The 18,999-nt window shown below is 39.6% G+C and overlaps 1 protein-coding gene across 1 annotated transcript in view; it reads left to right on the forward strand.

The window, feature by feature from the left end:
- SLC28A3 (solute carrier family 28 member 3) overlaps positions 1-13,150 on the forward strand; it is a 74,944-nt gene extending 61,794 nt beyond the window's left edge. Inside the window, exons 14-18 of the mRNA XM_073346238.1 lie at positions 441-638; positions 6,148-6,229; positions 7,206-7,304; positions 10,008-10,131; positions 12,448-13,150. Of these exons, the coding sequence (XP_073202339.1) occupies positions 441-638; positions 6,148-6,229; positions 7,206-7,304; positions 10,008-10,131; positions 12,448-12,574 (630 nt within the window). The 3' untranslated portion in view covers positions 12,575-13,150. The remainder of the gene's footprint in view (positions 1-440; positions 639-6,147; positions 6,230-7,205; positions 7,305-10,007; positions 10,132-12,447) is intronic.
- Positions 13,151-18,999: the final 5,849 nt, after the last annotated feature.

Below are 18,999 nucleotides of genomic sequence, written 5' to 3' on the forward strand. Positions count from 1 at the left end.
TAACATTTTTTAACACTCATTTTCTCAGTGTAGCTTTACCAGATTATGTCAGATGAGAAATTAACCCTCCATCTCTCTTACCAATTCCCTGAACCACAGCCCCCATTTTAGGCCACAAGCCAACAAAGCTTTTAAGCATGTGTTTAACTTGAGGCATAAAATTAAACTATATGCTTAAGTACTTTGGTTGGATCTGAGTCTTAAATTGCTACTTTTGTGATAATTCAGGTAGACCTTACCATTAAAAATCCCCAGACTATTAGAGAGAGAGCAGCAAGATGCCAAAAACTATTTTTGTATACTTTTTTTAAAAATATGTAGAAGTTTATTTTAAAGAATTTAGCAGATACCTTCATTCTTTGATTGACGTTTTCTTTTGTGGTTATCAAATATTTGGGCTTGTGCACCCGGCCCTCCTCTCTGTCTTGTATATTTTGCAGATCATTTGCGCTTATGTCTTCATGCCATTTTCTTTTATGATGGGGGTAGACTGGGAAGACAGTTTTATTGTCGGTGGACTCCTCGGTTACAAGACTTTCTTCAATGAATTTGTGGCTTATGAGCGTCTTTCAACATTGATCCACTTGCGGGAGAAAGGTGGGCCAGTGTTCATTGATGGCGTGAAGCAATATATGACTGTGAGTAACATTTTCTAGTCTACTGATTTACTGGGCCCAATTCTTACCTGATGGCACTCCACTGATTTTAGTGGAATCACAACAGGGATGAATATGGCCCATTACTTTGACATTTTTTCTTGTGTTAAATCTCTTTTTATCTTTCCCCAATGGACCTCAAGTACTGAAGTTCAGCCTTCTCCAGACCCTGCTATGTTCTTGCAGCCATGCCATCCTGGGCTGAGAGCATGTCAGATCCCACAAGCCAGACAAGGTCAGGCCTGGTCAGTTCTAGGATTAAAGAACTCTAAGGAAAGCCCAGTGTGCTGCAGAAAGTGGTATTAAAGACTAAGGTCTTGTCCCTATTGGGAATTTGTCCTGACTCCAGTACTGAATGGCCAGGCACAAATGTAGCTACACTAGTTGGAAGCCCAAGTTCATGGTTTGCACCAATAGGGCCTGGCTTGGTTCTGATTGGTGGAATCAGGGCAAATCGCCAAGATAGACAAGACCTAGTTAGGTGGCAGTTTTCTTTCTGAGTGGCGCTGGTCAAATAAATTTAGAGAAAACTTTTTCCGGTAAAAATTTTCCCAATAGAATTTCTGGTCAAAATGAGAGAGAGAAAGAGAGCCCCAGGCACCTCAATGCTGATTAGGGCATTCACTGGGGATGTGGGACACCCAGGTTCAAGAACCTGCTCTGAATCAGGGAGGACTCTCTCATGTGTTTTATGTGAAAAATTTCAAGTGTCTCATTTTTGTCCTTCATGGGAACAAAACTATATGTCAAAACCGCAAAATGTTTTCAACAAAACAGAATCCTTGTTTTTTGGCCATCCATGCTTATGAGCCAGTATTGAATCTGTGACCCAGTGTTGTGTGATACTGCCGGTGCCCTCTCTTCAAATAAAATTTAAAATTGATATCCTAACCACTTATGGTCATTAAAGATCCCATGGATTATTTTCCAACAGCAGAGTTATTAACCCATTGTACCCTAGCAAGGAGCAGTATGTGGCTCTAAATCTCTGGGTGAACCTGAACTTTGAAAGATGGATGCTGTTGGCTATCTGGTCACATCTCACTTTATTGTTATCATCTGTGACACAGAAGAGCTACTTTCACTATTATTGGTTCATAGAGGGAGTCAAACTAACTCCCTTGGTAAAGATCTTGAGATCCTCACATGAGAAAATAATAATCATGCACAGCACTCATATAAGAATTTGTATCCATAGGTTTCAAAGCACTTTGCAAAGTATCATTTTCCCCCTCACTGAAGGTAGATTTGAGTAAAATAAATATCACACTCATTTTACAGATGTAGAAACATGGGAGGCTCAGAGGTTAAGAGATTTTCCCAAGGTCACAGAGGGAGGGAGTGGCAGAGCCACAGAGGAATTAGTGATGCAACCACATACAAAGGTTGGAGGGAAGGGGGGGAAATCAGGAATGGGACTGCATTAGTCTTGCATCTGCATTGAGAGGGACATATCCCTTTCATCCTGCTGCACCTATGCTGTGGTGCAAAGGATTATTATTGCAGGATGACAGGTTACAGAGTAGCAGCCGTGTTAGTCTGTATCCGCAAAAAGAAAAGGAGGACTTGTGGCACCCTAGAGACTAACAAATTTATTTGAGCATAAGCTTTTGTGAGCTACAGCTCACTTCATCGGATGCATGCAGTGGAAAATACAGTGGGGAGATTTATATACACAGAGAACATGAAACAATGGGTGTTACCATACACACTGTAACAAGAGTGATCAGGTAAAGTGAGCTATTACCAGCAGGGGTGGGGGGAACCTTTTGTAGTGATAATCAAGGTGGGCCATTTCCAGCAGTTGACAAGAACATGTGAGGAACTGGGGGGTAATAAACATGGGGAAATAGTTTTACTTTGTGTAATGACCCATCCACTCCCAATCTTTATTCAAGCCTAAGTTAATTGTATCCAGTTTGCAAATTAATTCAAATTCAGCAGTCTCTCGTTGGAGTCTGTTTTTGAAGTTTTTTTGTTGAAGAATTGCCACTTTTAGGTCTGTAATTGAGTGACCAAAGAGATTGAAGTGTTCTCCGACTGTTTTGTCCCGTCCCCCGCCCCCTCCCGCTCTCCTGCTGGTAATAGCTCACCTTACCTGATCACTCTCCTTACAGTGTGTATGGTAACACCCATTGTTTCATGTTCTCTGTGTATATAAATCTCCCCACTGTATTTTCCACTGCATGCATCTGATGAAGTGAGCTGTAGCTCACGAAAGCTTATGCTCAAATAAATTTGTTAGTCTCTAAGGTGCCACAAGTCCTCCTTTTATTATTGCAGGAGTTGGACATTGCCAGTAGCAATTTTAAGTGTGACCTGATGACTTGGACATGAGAGTGTTTGGGTTTTCAGATTTCAGATTTAATTTATATTCAACCTCAGACCCCTCTAATATATCTATGTGCTCACAGAGAGAGCGAGCACTCTGATGGATCCACCCCCACAGCCTATAACAACAAGGCTTCCTGTTTTTCAAAGCTAGGAGAGTACAAGTGAAGGCAGAAAAATCATAGGAAACAAAGCCGTTTCTAGGGAAAGCAGATACAGTGAGTACTTGACGAGCATTCTCCTGCATATGTGCCGCATGACTGCAAATATCTAGAAATTGGTTATCAGAAAACCAGAGCAGGAACAAAGGAGCTTCTAATCAACAGGAAACCTATGAGAGCACTCATCAGACTTCAGTGTGGGCTTAAAATGTAGTTAGTGGGGAAAGGGATGCAGGGAGCAAAGCTTTCAACTAGGTTGGCTTCTTCAAGGACTGTAGCCTAGTTTCACCCTCGGGAAGCTATCATATACCCTGCAAGTGGCTCTTGTCAGTGGAAAGTCCATTGAGGAAAGAGGTGAGCATCTGGAAATGGAAAGCAATACAAACTTCTCTGTGCTCTCAGGCCCACAGTGAGCAAGAATTGCCCCCAAAAGAAGATGGTACTGGTCAGGGAGCAGGTATGGACAAAGGCAGCCAGGGAATGCACTGATCCCAACTCTGCCCCTTGGGTTCCTGAGGAGCCCCAATAACAATTTAAATGTGCTCCTTTCCCCTGAAGGAAGCATTCAGCAAGTACCACCACCTGTCCTACCTCAGAGTGAATGCCTCCTAAGGTGCAGCATTTCCAGCTAGTGCAGGGGCCCTAACCCAGCTTGGATAATCAAACCCTCTGGGATTTTCAGTCCTAATCCAGACAACCCCTTTTAATCATCTGAACTTGAGCTGGGATGCATAAAGAGGGAAATCTCAAGAGAAATAGAGAGGTTATTTTACCTCAGCATTTGGCACTGGTGTGACCACTGCTCGATACAGTGTCCAGTTCTAGTGCCCACAATTCAAAGATGAATTGGAGAGGGTTCAAAGAAAAGCCACAAAAATGACTAAAAGATTAGAAAATCCTTACAGTGATAGACACAAGAAGCTCCATCTAGTTAGCTTAACAAAAATAAGATTAAAGGGTGACTTGATTATAGTCTATAACTGTACAGAGGTATAACCCTTGTAGTAAATTAATTAATGTAACAGTTTATTTTTTGACTTGTTTTGCTAATTTAAAATGCTCTTCATAGACGTTTGCGAGTGTTGAAATGAAAGGTACTATATCAATTTTAATTGTATGGCTGTCATATAACAAATACTAAACTTTTTTTTTTTTGGTAGTTGTACAGATAGTATATATGCTGTGTTGATGTGGCCCACACAACACACAGAGAGCTGCATATGCAGCCGACAGTGGTAAATAGGTTGAGAACCATGGGTCTATAAGTACCTACATGGAGAACATATATTTATTAATAGCCTCTTCAGTCTAGCAGGGAGAGGTATGGCACAATCCCATGGCTAGAATTTGAAGCTAGACAAATTCGGGCTGGAAGTGAGACATAAATTTTTAACTGTCAGGGTAATTAGCCATTGGAACAATTTATCAAGGGTTGTGGTAGATTCTCCATCACTGATAACTTTGAAACCAAGATTGGATGTTTTTCTATAAGATCTGATCTAGCTCAAACAAGAATTATTTTGGGAAAGTTCTATGTCCTGTGCTGTACAGGTCAGACTAGATGATCACAATGGTCCCTTCTGGCCTTAGAATCTATGAATTACTAGAATTCAGTTCAACGAGACCTGCTAATAAACAATAATGATACTTAGAATTTGATATAGTGCTTCAACAAGCGTAACAAACATCAGCTGATGAATCCTCACAGAACCTCTTGAGGTATGTGAGTATCCAAATTTCTAGATAAGCTAACCGAGAGAGAAAGAGATTAAGTGTTTTGCCCATAGAATGAGTTAGTGGCAGAGCGGGACTGAGAGGATGCAGGAGCTCTTAGCTCTAAGTCTTGTGTTTAGTCCTCTAGACCAAGGTGCATTTTTCATCACATACTTGTTATGTGAGTCAGCAGTGGACAAGTAAAGCCCATAAACCACAGCTCTATTATTTTAAGAACATAAGAACAGCCATACTGGGTCAGACCAATGGTCCATCTAGCCCAATATCCTGTCTTCTGACAGTGCCAATGCCAGATGCTTCAGAGGGAATAAACAGAACAGGAAAATCTTTGCATAATCCATCCCCTGTTGTCCAATCCCAGCTGCTGCCAACAGACACTTAGGGAAACCCAGAGCCATGGGGTTGCATCCCTGACCATCTTGACTAATACCCATTGATGGACCTATCCTCCATGATCTTATCTAATTCTTTTGAACCCAGTTATACTCTGGCCTTCACAACATGCCCTGGAAATGAGTTCCACAGATTGACTGTGCATTGTGTGAAGTGCTTTCTTTTGTTTGTTTTGAACCTGTTGCCTATTCATTTCATTGGGTGACCCCTGGTCCTTGTGGTGTATGAAGGCATAAATAACACCTCTTTATTCACTTTCTCCACACCAGTCATGATTTTATAGATCTCTATCGTATCCCCCCCTTAGTCATCTCTTTTCCAAGCTGAACAGTCCCAGTTATTTTAATCTCTCATATGGAAGCTGTTCCACCTCCCTAATCATTTTGTTGCCCTTCTCTGTACCTTTTGCAATATATATATATATATATTTGATATGGGGCAACCAGAACTGCATTCAGTATTCAAGGTATGGGTGTACCATGGCTTTATATAGTGTCATTGTGATACTTCGTTTTTTATCTATCCCTTTCCTAATGCTTCCTAACATTGACAGCAGCTCCACATTGCAACGGTATTTTCAGAGAACTATCCACAATGACTTCAAGATCTCTTTCTTGAGTGGTAACAGCTAATTTGACCCCATCATTTTGTATGTATAGTTGGGATTATGTTTTCCAATCTGCATTACTTTGCATTTATCAACACTGGATTTCATCTGCCATTTAGTTGCCCAGTCACCCAGTTTTGTGAGTTCCCTTTGTAATTCTTCACTTTGGACTTAACCTATCTTGAGTAATTTTATATCATCTGCAACCTTTCAAACAACTGAATAATTTATTTTCTGTCTGAGGGGTGTGTGTGTTTGTTTTTAGATCCGTTCTGAAACCATTGCCACCTATGCCCTCTGTGGATTTGCAAATTTTGGTTCTCTGGGACTGGTGATAGGAGGACTCAGTAAGAACAATATCTATTTCTCATTTTGACAATTTTTTGTGTGTATAATTAAAAAAAAACCACTCTGTGGGATACATTTTTGATGAACTGCAACACATCAGCAAGGCCCTGATTCTCAGCTGCATTAGGGCAGCTTTTGCCTCTCCCCAGTGTAAAGCTGCCCTAAACCTGAATGAATCAGCCACTGAAGAGCTCGCCTTCTTTAGTGGGATCCTTGGGTGATGTAAAGCTGCTGTGGCAGTCCCTATGCTCCACTCCTGTGGCTGGGGATGTGGTCAGGGCATTCCTACGCCCTGGCCGTCCTCTACTGTTGTACCCTCCCTTCTTGGCCATTGACAGCCAGTGCTACAGAGCAAACCCTCACGCTTTGCACAAAATAAACCATTTCATTAGGTTCGTTGTGTTCTTGCTGGTATTTTGGAAAATATTGGTTTGCTTTCTATAAGAACACCACATAAGTGAATCCGTTTATAAACAACTTCCAACTTCCCTGTTTTTCAGGAGTATCAAAAAATTAAAAATGAACTTTGAAAACCAGAATGTATTTTTTAAAATAGTCTTACCTGATCCCATATAGGCTCTCTCCTGTCTGCACTGGATTCTGTGACAGCTCTGCTGTCAGAGAATGGTGTGTTCTGGGGCAGCACAGATGAGCAGAAATCAATGGGTGTGACAATCTGATACAAGGGAAAAAAGTGGTTTGACTGTAGTTGGTACCTATTAGCCTGCTTCAGTCGGGTATTCAGCACATATTGTTGAGGTAAATGGAAATTACATTTTTTATTTGCAGCCCACCTTTTAATAGGAAGAAAAATGTGTATATACTTTGTGTTTGCATACGTCACTGAGAACATCAGATTTATTTTACTTTCCCCTATTTGTCAGTACCGTGACTTGCAATTTGCTTTTCTAGAGGATATGCTTCCTAGGAATTTCATCCCCTCTTTATTTGATTTTTTTCTAATTTTCTTTCCAGCATCTATTGCTCCTTCCAAAAAAAGAGACATTGCTGATACTGCCTTTAGGGCGATGATTGCTGGTACTGTCGCCTGCTTCATGACAGCTTGTATTGCAGGTACTGTGTATAAATTTGTAATATCTCTGACTGACCACGAGGTGTCAGTGTGTCAGTACACTAATTTTCTAACTAGATCATTCATGTTATCGACCTACCTGTAAGTGCTCCTCGCTTTGAGAGGGTTAAAAGTTGTTAGTGAGGAAGAGCTCCTGGAATTTGGCATATAAAAAGACTTTGCCTAGTCTGTCTTTTACATCTAATTTATCAATTTTAAAATTTGTTAGGCAATGTATAATTACTGATACATCTAGAAGAAATTATAATTACCAGTTACAGGTGAGTTATAGGACCTCACCCACATCTTTATCCTGGTTTAATTTAGAACTAGAAGGCAAAGAAGAAATACAAGATTGGGAGGGGTTGGGGAAATAGAGTACTTTTCTTTTTAATGGGCCTGATTCCATTCTCAGAGTGGGGTAAATCAGGAGTCACAGCAGGGAAGTCAATTAAGTTACTCCAGTATAAGTGAGATCAGAAACTAGGCCTTTAGTTTCAAAATCCCATCAAAATGTGAGTAAAAGTCTCAAGTTGAGTCATGAGTTACAAAGAAATTACTATCTCAGAGAGGAAATGAAAAGAGGATGTAATATCAGGAATCATACTACTGAAGGGGTTAATTCATTAGCCAGTTAGTGAGATTTCAAAAAAAAAAAAAATCAGCTGTGATTAAATTGTGCAACAGTTTTTTCCCCTAACTATCCCTCTTGCAGTTTCCTTTCTGAGCATGTAATATCCAGAACTGTCATTATCAAAATCAGAAAATTGATGCTTTTTTAGTTTTTAGACTGGATCTTGGTGCATAAATAGCACAGCCAGATCATGTCCCAGATCAGAAAAGACCACTTTTAAGTATATCAGGTTTTTTTCACTATGGCCCTATGTAGCTCTTTCCATTTTTTGAAAGCTATGAAATTAGTACCCTTGACATTACATGAGTTCCACAGCTCTGAGTTTTTGACAAATGACAACTTTATCTTACATGGAAAAACTGAGGCATTAGAAAATCTTAGCAAATAGTGTCATTTGAAGGTCCTGGGTTGACTAAGAACTCGGAATATCCATAGGCAAATCTCCTGTATATACCAAAATCTACTGTGGAAAGAAAATTGTATTCCACACACTTCTGCTATAGTTAATGCTTTTCTTATGCCGAGAACAAATTCTGATACCCCAGTAATTTCTGGTAACCCACTTTCTGAGAATCTATAGACATGGGACCAAGTCCTGAAACTCCATAGACATAAATTAACGTGGTTCTCCTCAGACCATTTTATACTTTGGAAAATGTATTTTATATTTTGGAAAATGCTTAGCAAAACTTAAAATTTATGCCCAAAGCTACCAAAACAATGGGCCTGATTCTCTGCTTACTTATGCTGATGTAAATCAGGAGTGACTCCATATTAGTCAACAAAGTCACACTGACATGAAACCAATATGTGAGGAGATTTTAGGGTAAAATTTCAGAAGTGATTAAGTGACTTAGAATTTTCAGAGGTATTTAGGTGCCTAAAGATGCAGATAGTCACGTAGTGAATTTTGAATTTTCAAAAGTGCCTAAGCAGGTTAACACTTAACTTCCATTGAAATTAGGCACCTAAATACTTTTGAAAATTTGACCCTTAGGAACCTAAGTCCCATTAGATTCCTAAGTCACTTAGACACTTTCAAATATTTTACCTTTAGGCTCAAGCTCCTTATAAATTCATGGGCCACTGACTGCCATGCTCAAACTCCAGTCACTGTTGGTCTCTCAGAGGCTATGTCTACACTTGGAAATGGGCTCATACCTCCCAGCTCATGTAGACATATTTGAGCTAGCGTTCATTGAGCTAGTGCACTAAAAATAGTAGCGTAGCAGGGGTCGCACAGGCAGCAATGGCATGGGCTAGCCGTGCTGAGTATGTATCCATGGGGGTCAAGAAGGGCTATACCCTGCATGGCTAGCCCTGGCTGCTACTCACCGCTGCCCCAGCTGCACTACTATTTGCAGTGCATTAGATGAATGAGAACTAGCGTGAGCATGCCTATGCAGGCTGGGAATCACACCCCTAGCTCCAAGTGCAGACACACCCATACAGACCTGATACCACCATCACTAAAAAGGTTTTCCCTTACTGGTTGGCAGGAGATAAACCCTTGAAATGTCAACCAATATGTAAGAACTTATTTGGAAAATGACATCAGTCAGTGTCTAGCAAGAAGCATGAGGAAGGCAGATAGCTGTCCACTAAAGAGAGGTTATTTCAGAACTGGAACAAAGGATTTGATGTGTCTGAAATGAATGAGCTTCACCCAGAATCTGGCCTCTCATGTTTCAGCGGTGTTTTGTGTCATGTGATACAAATGGGAGAAACTGTCCATCACTCTTCTCTGAATTTAGTATGGTATCTTAGGCCCTGTATTCAGGAAAAAAGGAATATTCTTATCTTGCTTTAGGTAACACGTGGTAACTAACACGAGGTAAAAAATCCTAATGAAGACACAGCAGTTTGTAGTTTCACGAGTTAACCTTTACCTTGACCTGCTATTTCCTATTTAACCTACAACTTGCCTTGTTGTCACTATGGTTTTACCTCGTGTTAGCTATCCCGTTAGCTAACATGAGGTAAGAACACATCTCTTTTCCTAGTGAAGACACACACCTAGAGATTTCTATTATTATTTAAGGAAACTGACACCACTGTATTCAATTTCCAGGAATATTATCTGTACCGGTTGTGGAGGTTCCATGCCACATATTATTAGGGGATGCCTTCAATGCAACAAATTTGCCAAGCAACACCACAGAAGTAGTTGGATGCTGCCAAGATCTCTTTAGCAGGTACTTAGGAGAGTGTCATTCTCTCTCACAGTCATTCTGTGAAGTCAGTTATTCCCCAAGGCTGCTGTATTTCCACAGCAATCTTTTAGGAAACTGTGGTAAATAAAGGCACAAGTAATAGAAATATAAGGAAAAAACCCATGTCCACAGACATTGCTTTGGAGCCAAAATAACATTTTCCATTGTAAATAACCAGAACAATGCACATGGTGCTTCACAAGTATGGAATATAAAAAAGTTACCATCCAGAGCATATGGAACTTTTTCACTCACTTGTGCATTTGGATATCCAACAGCCTGATTTTACTTTGAATATCTGGGTCTGTTTCCATCCACTGGCTGCAGGTGATTTTTGCACGCCTCAAAGAAATTATTTGAACCCGGTTTGTTTTTCTTGTAACTGTGCATGTCCTCTCTGTCCGATATCAACTTGAGATGGGACAGCTGAGAAATTCAGAACAAAATGTGAACTTCAAGTGAATTTTAGATCTGGAACTCTCATTTGAATCACTGTTTTGGCAGTCATATTTTTGACACAGAAGCACACATCCCCAAAGTCTGAGTTTTGTTGGATCCTGTGTTATGATTAGGGTTCATCTCTAAAACTACTAGAACCTTAAGTATTTGATCTACCACAGTACATGACCATAACCACATATCTGAGATAGGCCAGGGTCTTTTCCTCCAACGGCCTGTGTGTCTGGTTAAAAAAAGAACATCTTTTCTTTCGAAAATATTGTATACATTTGAACCAAATCAGGTCTAGAGGTAAATTGTATATTTTTATAACTTTCTATAAAATATTTAGGGGGACAAAGTAAATAAAGATATTAAATAAATAAGGAGTATATTAAACCAAGTTTAGATGGTGACATGAGGCAACAAAGGTCTATGTTTTCTGAGTTATGGCAGGCACATATTTTATTCATTCTAATATGCCTTTCTTTCACTTCCACAATAAATCTGTTATCTGTTAAGGATCAAGGGACTGATTCTTCTTGCTCTTACACAAATGTAAATCAAAGGAACCTTATAGAGTTTTGTGCCCCCATTCATCATCCACTTTAGGTTTCTCTGAGGATGGATGTAGCCCTTGTATAATTGCAGTGATGACTGAGACAGACTTTAGGATAAATCATAGAAACACTTCCATAAACTTGGTTTAATATAGTCCTTATTTATTTCATAGCTTTATTTACTTTGTCCCTCTAAATCTTTTATGGAAAGTTATACAAATATACAAAAAAACCCAAAATAATTTATAAAGTAAATACAGTACAGATGCTGCTGTAATGTAGCCTGGCTGTATTCTCTGGCACAGATCCTTAGCTGGTGTAAATTGTACTAACTCCACTGACTTCAATGGAGCTATGACAATTTACATCATCAAAGGCTCTGCACCCCCCTCCCCATGTCAGCCTCTGCTATTCATTCCTGTCCCTCCATGCAAGAATCTGGAAATGTGATCTTGCAGAGCGCCCTGCAGGATTTGTGGAAATTTTAAACTTCCAGCTGAAATTTCTCTCTTTCTAATACAGACCTAGGTCACAGTCCTAACATTAATTTTCTATTTTTGTTATTTTAAGATTTCTAAATATGTTTCTAGCTTGGATGACTTTATATGAGAAGTAGCTTTCAATATTGCATATGCAATGGGAAAGATGACCATATTTTCAAAATCAAAACCCTGTATGCTTTTATGATGACATTTTTATGGTTACAAAAACTCATAGGCAAAAGTACACAGTTTCGTTTTTTTAAACTAGTATGTCGGTCCCATTACCACCAGCTTCTTCTGTCTAAATGCATGTTACTTGGAGAGGATGACTTTTTCCTGTAACTTAGTGTTCTGAATGAGTTTATTATAAAACATATGTGGCTAACATTTACTTAGAGCAAAAAATCCAGCTCTGCTGGGGTCCTCCCTCACTGGCATACTCCAAGCAACGTTCATCACACTGAATGTTCATTCCACTTGATTCTTTGTTCCTGGTAAACACAGAGCGAGTTCTACTCAGTATAATGATATTGAGCAGACAGTTTAAAGATTAAAAAAAAATCTGATTGAAAAAAATTAAACAGTGGAATGTTTCAGGTGTCCTGGAAGAATTTCCTGGGGCACAGGAATTTCATATGGAAACTTAGGACTGCCCCAGTAAAACCAGGACGTATGGTCACTTTAGCATTGCAGGGGTTTAGAACTGTCTATTTTAAGTCATATTTCAAGTATGATAATTTAACATTCTAAACCCCCTAGCCAAAATATGTACATTGTGAAAATAGACCTGACTTCCTTTTTTTCCCCTCCTTCACCAGCACCAGTGCAAACAATTCTCAAGAGATCTTCTTAGGAGGAAACTACAGCCTACGCTCCTTGAGAGGATGTTGCCAAATACTGGACTCTCCCACTTTTAATTGCAGTTGGACCACTCCATTATTTTGAACTGGGACTAGTTATAACCAAGTGGCTGGAATAAGGTCACATCTCTTTGTTGGACAGGGGGAAAGAAATGAAGAGTGGAGAAATCTTTTTCTACTTAAGGAATGTGCAAAAGTTTGAGCCTTAGTTTTCTTTCACACCAGTACAACTCCTTTGATTTGAGTGGAATGACTCCTAAATTACTCTGACAACCAGGCCCAGACAACCGCATCAGTTCTCCAGTCATGAAATCAGCCTGAAGAGAACATGAGAACTACCATCATGGGCCTAGCTGCTGGATCTGATTCCCCTCTTTCTTGCACCAGTATAAATCAGGGTAACTCCACTGAATCTGATGGAGCCTCTCTAGTCTAAAACTGCTGTGAGGGGAGAATCGGGCCCAGTGCATTGGTAGCTGTTCAGGTTTGAGTCACAATTTTCCTTTATATTCAAAATTGTCATCTACTGCCACTGGTATTTCTTCTTTTTATAATATTGAGTCTCAAGTTTTTTACTATGCTAAGACAAATGTCCTTGTTTGCTGTTTGAAATCTCTGTAGCGGGATTCTTCGTGCTCTTGTAGAAAGATGGTAACTATATAATTGGAAAGGTCCACTTGTGACTTAATTTCCAAATCAGATGAGATTCCAGGCGAAATTCATTGTATTATCACTACTGGTTCCTTTGTTACTGCAATTCTGAGAACTGATTCTGGTATCACATCAGGCTAAATCAGAAGTAACTCCATTGAAATCAATGTTAAGTTCATGTAAATCCTGTGTGAATGACACCAGAATCTGGCCTCTGCTCTGCAGGGCACTGACATGGGGAGAACATCCGTGAGTCATGAACACCGGAATTACCACGAAAAAAGAATAATCTGTCATCATTATAAAAATCCTTCTTTTGGGAGAACTAGCTCATTTTATTAGTCATCTGGCTGTATATATTTTATTAAAATGTGTTGAGATTAAATTGACAGAGCAGACTAAAATATTTTGTGCCTTTTCATAATAAAGCTATTCTATATTTTAGAGATCTGGGTTTGTTTGTTTTTTACTTATTTAGAGAAAATGATGATTAGCCTATGTCAAGAGTTTTCTTTTAAAAAAAAATGAAGAGTATGTGTGTCATGATTTAGCCCTCTTTTTACATAAGTTACACCAAGGTCTTTTGAGCCTGAAAACATTTTCATGGAGTTTACTTTTTTAAAGCGTGTAGTATATATTTCCACAGCACAAGACCATATTAATGCCAAAGATGTTAGCTACAAAGCTAAAATGAAGAATTTAAATATTAATTAATAAGGAAATTGTTGGTTGAGATTCCTACACCAACCTTAACTCATATAGGTATGGGATAAGTCAACCAGTTCTACCAAAATAAGAACTACCAAACCCTTCACTTTTCCATCTAAACACCTGAGAACCTGTTTTTGGCAATCCTGATTGGGTCATTAAATTTTTATCCTTACATGGCTATGTCAAGACCTTAGGCCACTGCTGCTAGTGCTATTTTCATTGAATTTATGATAATCACTTCTGATTCTAGGTTCCTTAAGAAAAGTGTCCACATTCTGTAAAACTGAGGAGGAAGAGTGTGTATAAAAGGAAGGAGGTTTATTATCTCAGCCCCAACACAAACAACAAATGCCAGTGTTGGCATCTCTCATTTTATTGCAAGGGCTCATATACTTGCTGTTTGTTTTCTTTTAAAGCCCCAACTGCTAGAATCAGGAGATTGCAAGAGAATCTCAGCTTTTTCTTTTTTAAGGTGGGTTTATAGCCTAAAGTAAGGTTGCAGATGAAAGCTTGAAAACATCAAATAAGCTCACCCTAAAGGCTCGAAAACCAAAAGGAAGGGGAAAAAATTATTTTAGCCCGATTTAGTCAATCTCATGATTTTTAGTGGAGCCTGACTTGTGATTTTTGAAAGTTTAGGGTTACTGAAATGTAGAAACATATACTGTTAATAAACAGTAAATCAAAAACATTAGCTATACAGAAAAGCAAAGTCAGAGCTACTTCTGAAATCTTTCCTAGGTAGCAATGGGACTTGGGACCAGAAGTAACATTCCTCCAAACTTCCCTGATATAGAACCTCTTTTCCTATCAATGAGAGAGGAATCCTGTTTAATAGGACCCACAGACTCTCTCTACCTCTGGTTATTTCCTAGCATGCTCCTCTCCACTTCAGCCTTCTAAAATGGCTGACATTCTTGTGGCTGCATTTCCAAGCCTGGCTTGTAAGACCACTCTCTCCAGTAAAAGTACACAAGTGGTAAGTCCCTTCCCACTGTCAAAAATGACTCCTGTATGACTTGAGGGAGTAATCTTTTTACCACCTGGTTGATTTAGCATGTTCCCTTCCTACAGGAGTTTTCTACTGTTCTGCTTGCTTCTAGGCAAACAGATCAGTTACCTGGCCTGTACATTGAATTAAAGGAATCTAGTGACAGAGAGGTATTCAGCCCACCCCTGTTCTAGAGCTTTTAAGACAGAACAAGGGATGCAGAGAGAACAGAAGGAACTTGTTATCAAGGACCCTCATGCTTTGAAAAGACCACTTTCTGTCAATGACAATCTCCACTGTCAGAACTTTCTGTGGTAGTGGTGTGACACAACGTGCTAAGGAAGCTCTAAATCTCACATATTCTAGGGCTAACCCAATAAACTGGGAAAGCCCAGAGCAGGCCAAATTTCTAACAGCATAGCTGCCAACAGTCCTGCTTTCCTCAGAGGGTCCGGAATTTCATAAACAGGTGGTGCTGGTCTCCTAACCACAGTCCCAGGATGTTTAGAAGCTCAGGCTGCTTTGGTCATAGCATTTCTTGAGTCATTCAGCATGCACATTGTCACACAGCAAACATCAGTCTGCTGGTTATCTTCTAAAACAGAAAGAGGAGGGTGGGGAAATATATATATATATACACACACAGAGTATATATTTCTGGATTATTGCCATACTGTTCCTGCTTTTTAAAATGGTTGGTGTGAAAATCAGTGATTGTTGTTAATCATTAAACCATGGCAGTGTATGAATTATTGTGGAATAATTCACACTAACTATGGCATTGGTAGGCACAAAGCTAAATAATAATACCTCACTCTTACATAGCACTTTTCGTCAGTGGATCTCAAAGCATTTTACAGATGAAGAAAGTGAGGCACAGAGCGGTAATAAATAAATGTTTTTTAAAAAAATCAAATTGCCAATAATACTTTGTATAGCACTGTTCATCTCAAAGCACTCTTCAAATGACATCTAATTAAGTATCTCAGAGGATGCAATGAGACCTAAGTAGTAGTATCCCCAGTTTAGTTCCCCCACACAAGGGAAGGTTGCAACTTTATCCTTCTGTGTTACTGACAGACCAGAATATAAAGTGTTGGATCTAATTCAAGTGCTTTGTTAAAATAGGCTCAGTTATATCATGTTTGCTAACTACGAGATGCAAGGATGTATTCCAAGGCCCTGAGGAGTTCTGTTATGTAGTATGGTTACGAAATTAGCTCAGCTAGTCAGTTGAGTGACTAATTCCAGCAAACGTATTAATACTTTTTATAATGCAAAAGGAATATATAATCAAAGGAAATTCCTTTCATTTTAACACAAGTTCTCTCTGGGCACAATCTAACAACGCACTTAAGTGTCTGTGTAGCTTTAAGCACATGAATAATCCCATTTTAAATCAAGAGGACTATTCACATCCTTAAAATTGTGGATGTGTTCAAGCATTTTGCTAGATCAAGGCCTCTGTGAATATCAAAAACCAGGAAATAATTTATATTACCGGATAATTGTTACACAGAAAATAATCTGAGTAAAAAAACAAATGCTAACATTTATTTTTTGCGTTAGAATATTGTTAGCCCTTTTTGACCTCAGCAGTTAGTCAATCTGGGGGGAAATGGTGGGTTGTTTTGGTTAGTAGGAGAGATTCAAGGTGGAGTCAGGTATTTCTCTGAGGTAACCCTTTTTGTTTAGAGTGTACATAAAGTCCTGTTTCCTTCAACACAATAGTTTCTTCATTTACATTTCCAAACATCTTTCAGCCAAAAGCACTCTCTCTAACTTCCCCCACCATCCTCAGGATCACACTAATAGGGCTGTGTCTTTGGCTTTCTGCTGCTTCTTTTGTATTTCAGTTTTCTGATTCAATAAAAAAAAAACCCTCAGTTGCTTTTTACATTTAACCTGAATGAAAGGCAGCTGTTACACCCACTAAATTCATTGAAGTTTCATCCAACCAATAACAACGTATTGTATCATCATATAAGTATTGTGTGCTACAGACGCTCTTAAAATATCCTTGTTGTGAAAACTTTGGGCCAGCTCCTACAGTTCTTATGCCTGAGCAGGGCCAGCCCACAACATTTTGGCACCTGAGGCAGGGAGCTCAAATGTCTCCCCCATGCCACCTTGCTTGGGCCAAAACTGGCATTTTTATCTGATTGAATAATCAAAGTGATGCTTTGTGCCTTCTTGGTTGCAAAGATTTGAACTGCCTCCTGAAGGTCCACAGTCTGGGCCAGCTCATGCTCTGCTGAGATGGCTGCAAGACCAACCAGCCTCTCCTGTGTCATTGTGGAGCATAAATGTGTTTTTATTAACTTCAGCTTGGAGAAGCTGCGTTCTCCACTGGCAACTATTACAGAAAGTGTTAGAAGTATGTGCAGAGCAACAAAAGCATTTGGAAAAAGGGTAGTCATCTTCTTTGGGCACATATATTCTAGAACAGCCTTTGGAGTTGATCCTGCTGAAATGTATCTTGAAAGGGCTTTCAGTTCATCACCTAAATCACTCGCATCAATATCACGCATGTCATCATGTGTCAACACCGTCTCTAGTGCCCTGCATTGCTGGTGTAGGTCTTCTTCAGGTATAGTGAGGAGTTTTGGAATTTCAAACAACATCCCAAATATACTGCTGTGTTCCTTGAGCTGCATGAAATGTGCTTCAACTGACTGTATTGCACAGTCTAGCACCTGGTTAAAGGGTTCAACTTTGAATTGTTGTTTGGGGTCTCTTATGGGATTATCCTGTGCCTCGTAATCAAAATGTCTTCTTCGGTGACTCTTGTATTCTTGGGTGGGTGGGAAAATAGTTTCAGTGTGAAGTTCCTCTCTCAACTTCTGTGCATTCTTCAGAATGTTTTGAAATCCCTCGTCTGACCGGTAAGACTGTAGGTATGACTTTGCTTTGTCCAGTTATTCCATTGCTTCAGATATATCAAGGTCAACACCTTGGAGTCTCTTGCTCACAACATTTATTTCAAACAGTACGTCATGCCACAAGATTAAGCCGCACAGAAATTTGAAGTTATGTATGTTTCTGGTGATTCCATTTCCATCTGCCATTGTTCTCCCATGAACAATTCCTGTCATAGCATCATCTATTTTCCCAATTTGGTGTTTGATAGGCTTTATCGCCTCCACTCGACTTTCCTATCATGTGGCACTCAGTGGTTTCAGTGTCAGAGAGGATGTTCCCAGATGTTGCTTCAAAATTTGCCATCGATGAGTTGATGCAGAGAAAACTACATAGATGCTTTGAATTACATTAAAAAATTCAGCAGCCTCATTAGAAGCGGATGCTGCATCACTGACCACCAAGTTCAATGAATGAGAACTGCATGGGACAAAAAAGCTCAAGGGTTTAACTCTCAGATCCGTGTCTGCACTCCTCTGTTCTTTCCTCTCACGTTGGCACCATCATCGTAGCCCTGACCTCTGATGTCAGCTATCGCAATTCCGTATCTTCCAGCTTTTTAAGAATCATATTTGTCATACCAGCTCCTGTAGTATCAATGTCAATAAATTCTAGAAAATGCTCTCTGACAGTCACCATTGCAGGGAAATTTTCACTAGGTTCTGTTGTTGTTACAAAATGCACAATTAAAGTAATTTGTTCCGTATGGCTGATGTCAGGTGTGCTGTCCAGAATAACAAAGTAATATCTTCCTGACTTCAGATCTGCCACAATCTTCTGTTTGACTTTTGTTGCCAGTAACTGTATGATCTCATTTTGAATTGTTTTTTCCAAGGTAGTGGTGTGTGTACATTTCTTGGGTGTCAGAGTAGCAGCCATGTTAGTCTGTATCCGCAAAAAGAAAAGGAGTACTTGTGGCACCTTGGAGACTAACAAATTTATTTGAGCATAAGCTTTCATGAGCTACAGCTCACTTCTTAGATGCTCCTGGAGTACAACATCAAACTCAGCCATCAGCTCCACAATTTTAAGGAAGTTTCCATTGTTTGAGTTCAGCTGATCTGAAGTGCCACGTAGTGCTAGGTTTTGGGTAGCAAGCATTCTCACAACGGCAATGAGCCTTTTCAGAACATTTTGCCAGTAAAGAGACTCTGATGCAATCTTCTCTTGATGCTGATCATCTATGGTGGCCTTTAACCTGAGTCTCATCTCAAGCTCTTTCCACCTGTGGTATGCTC

Source organism: Lepidochelys kempii, chromosome 5 (genome assembly GCF_965140285.1).
Source record: "Lepidochelys kempii isolate rLepKem1 chromosome 5, rLepKem1.hap1, whole genome shotgun sequence".
Classification (NCBI taxonomy): domain Eukaryota; kingdom Metazoa; phylum Chordata; order Testudines; family Cheloniidae; genus Lepidochelys; species Lepidochelys kempii.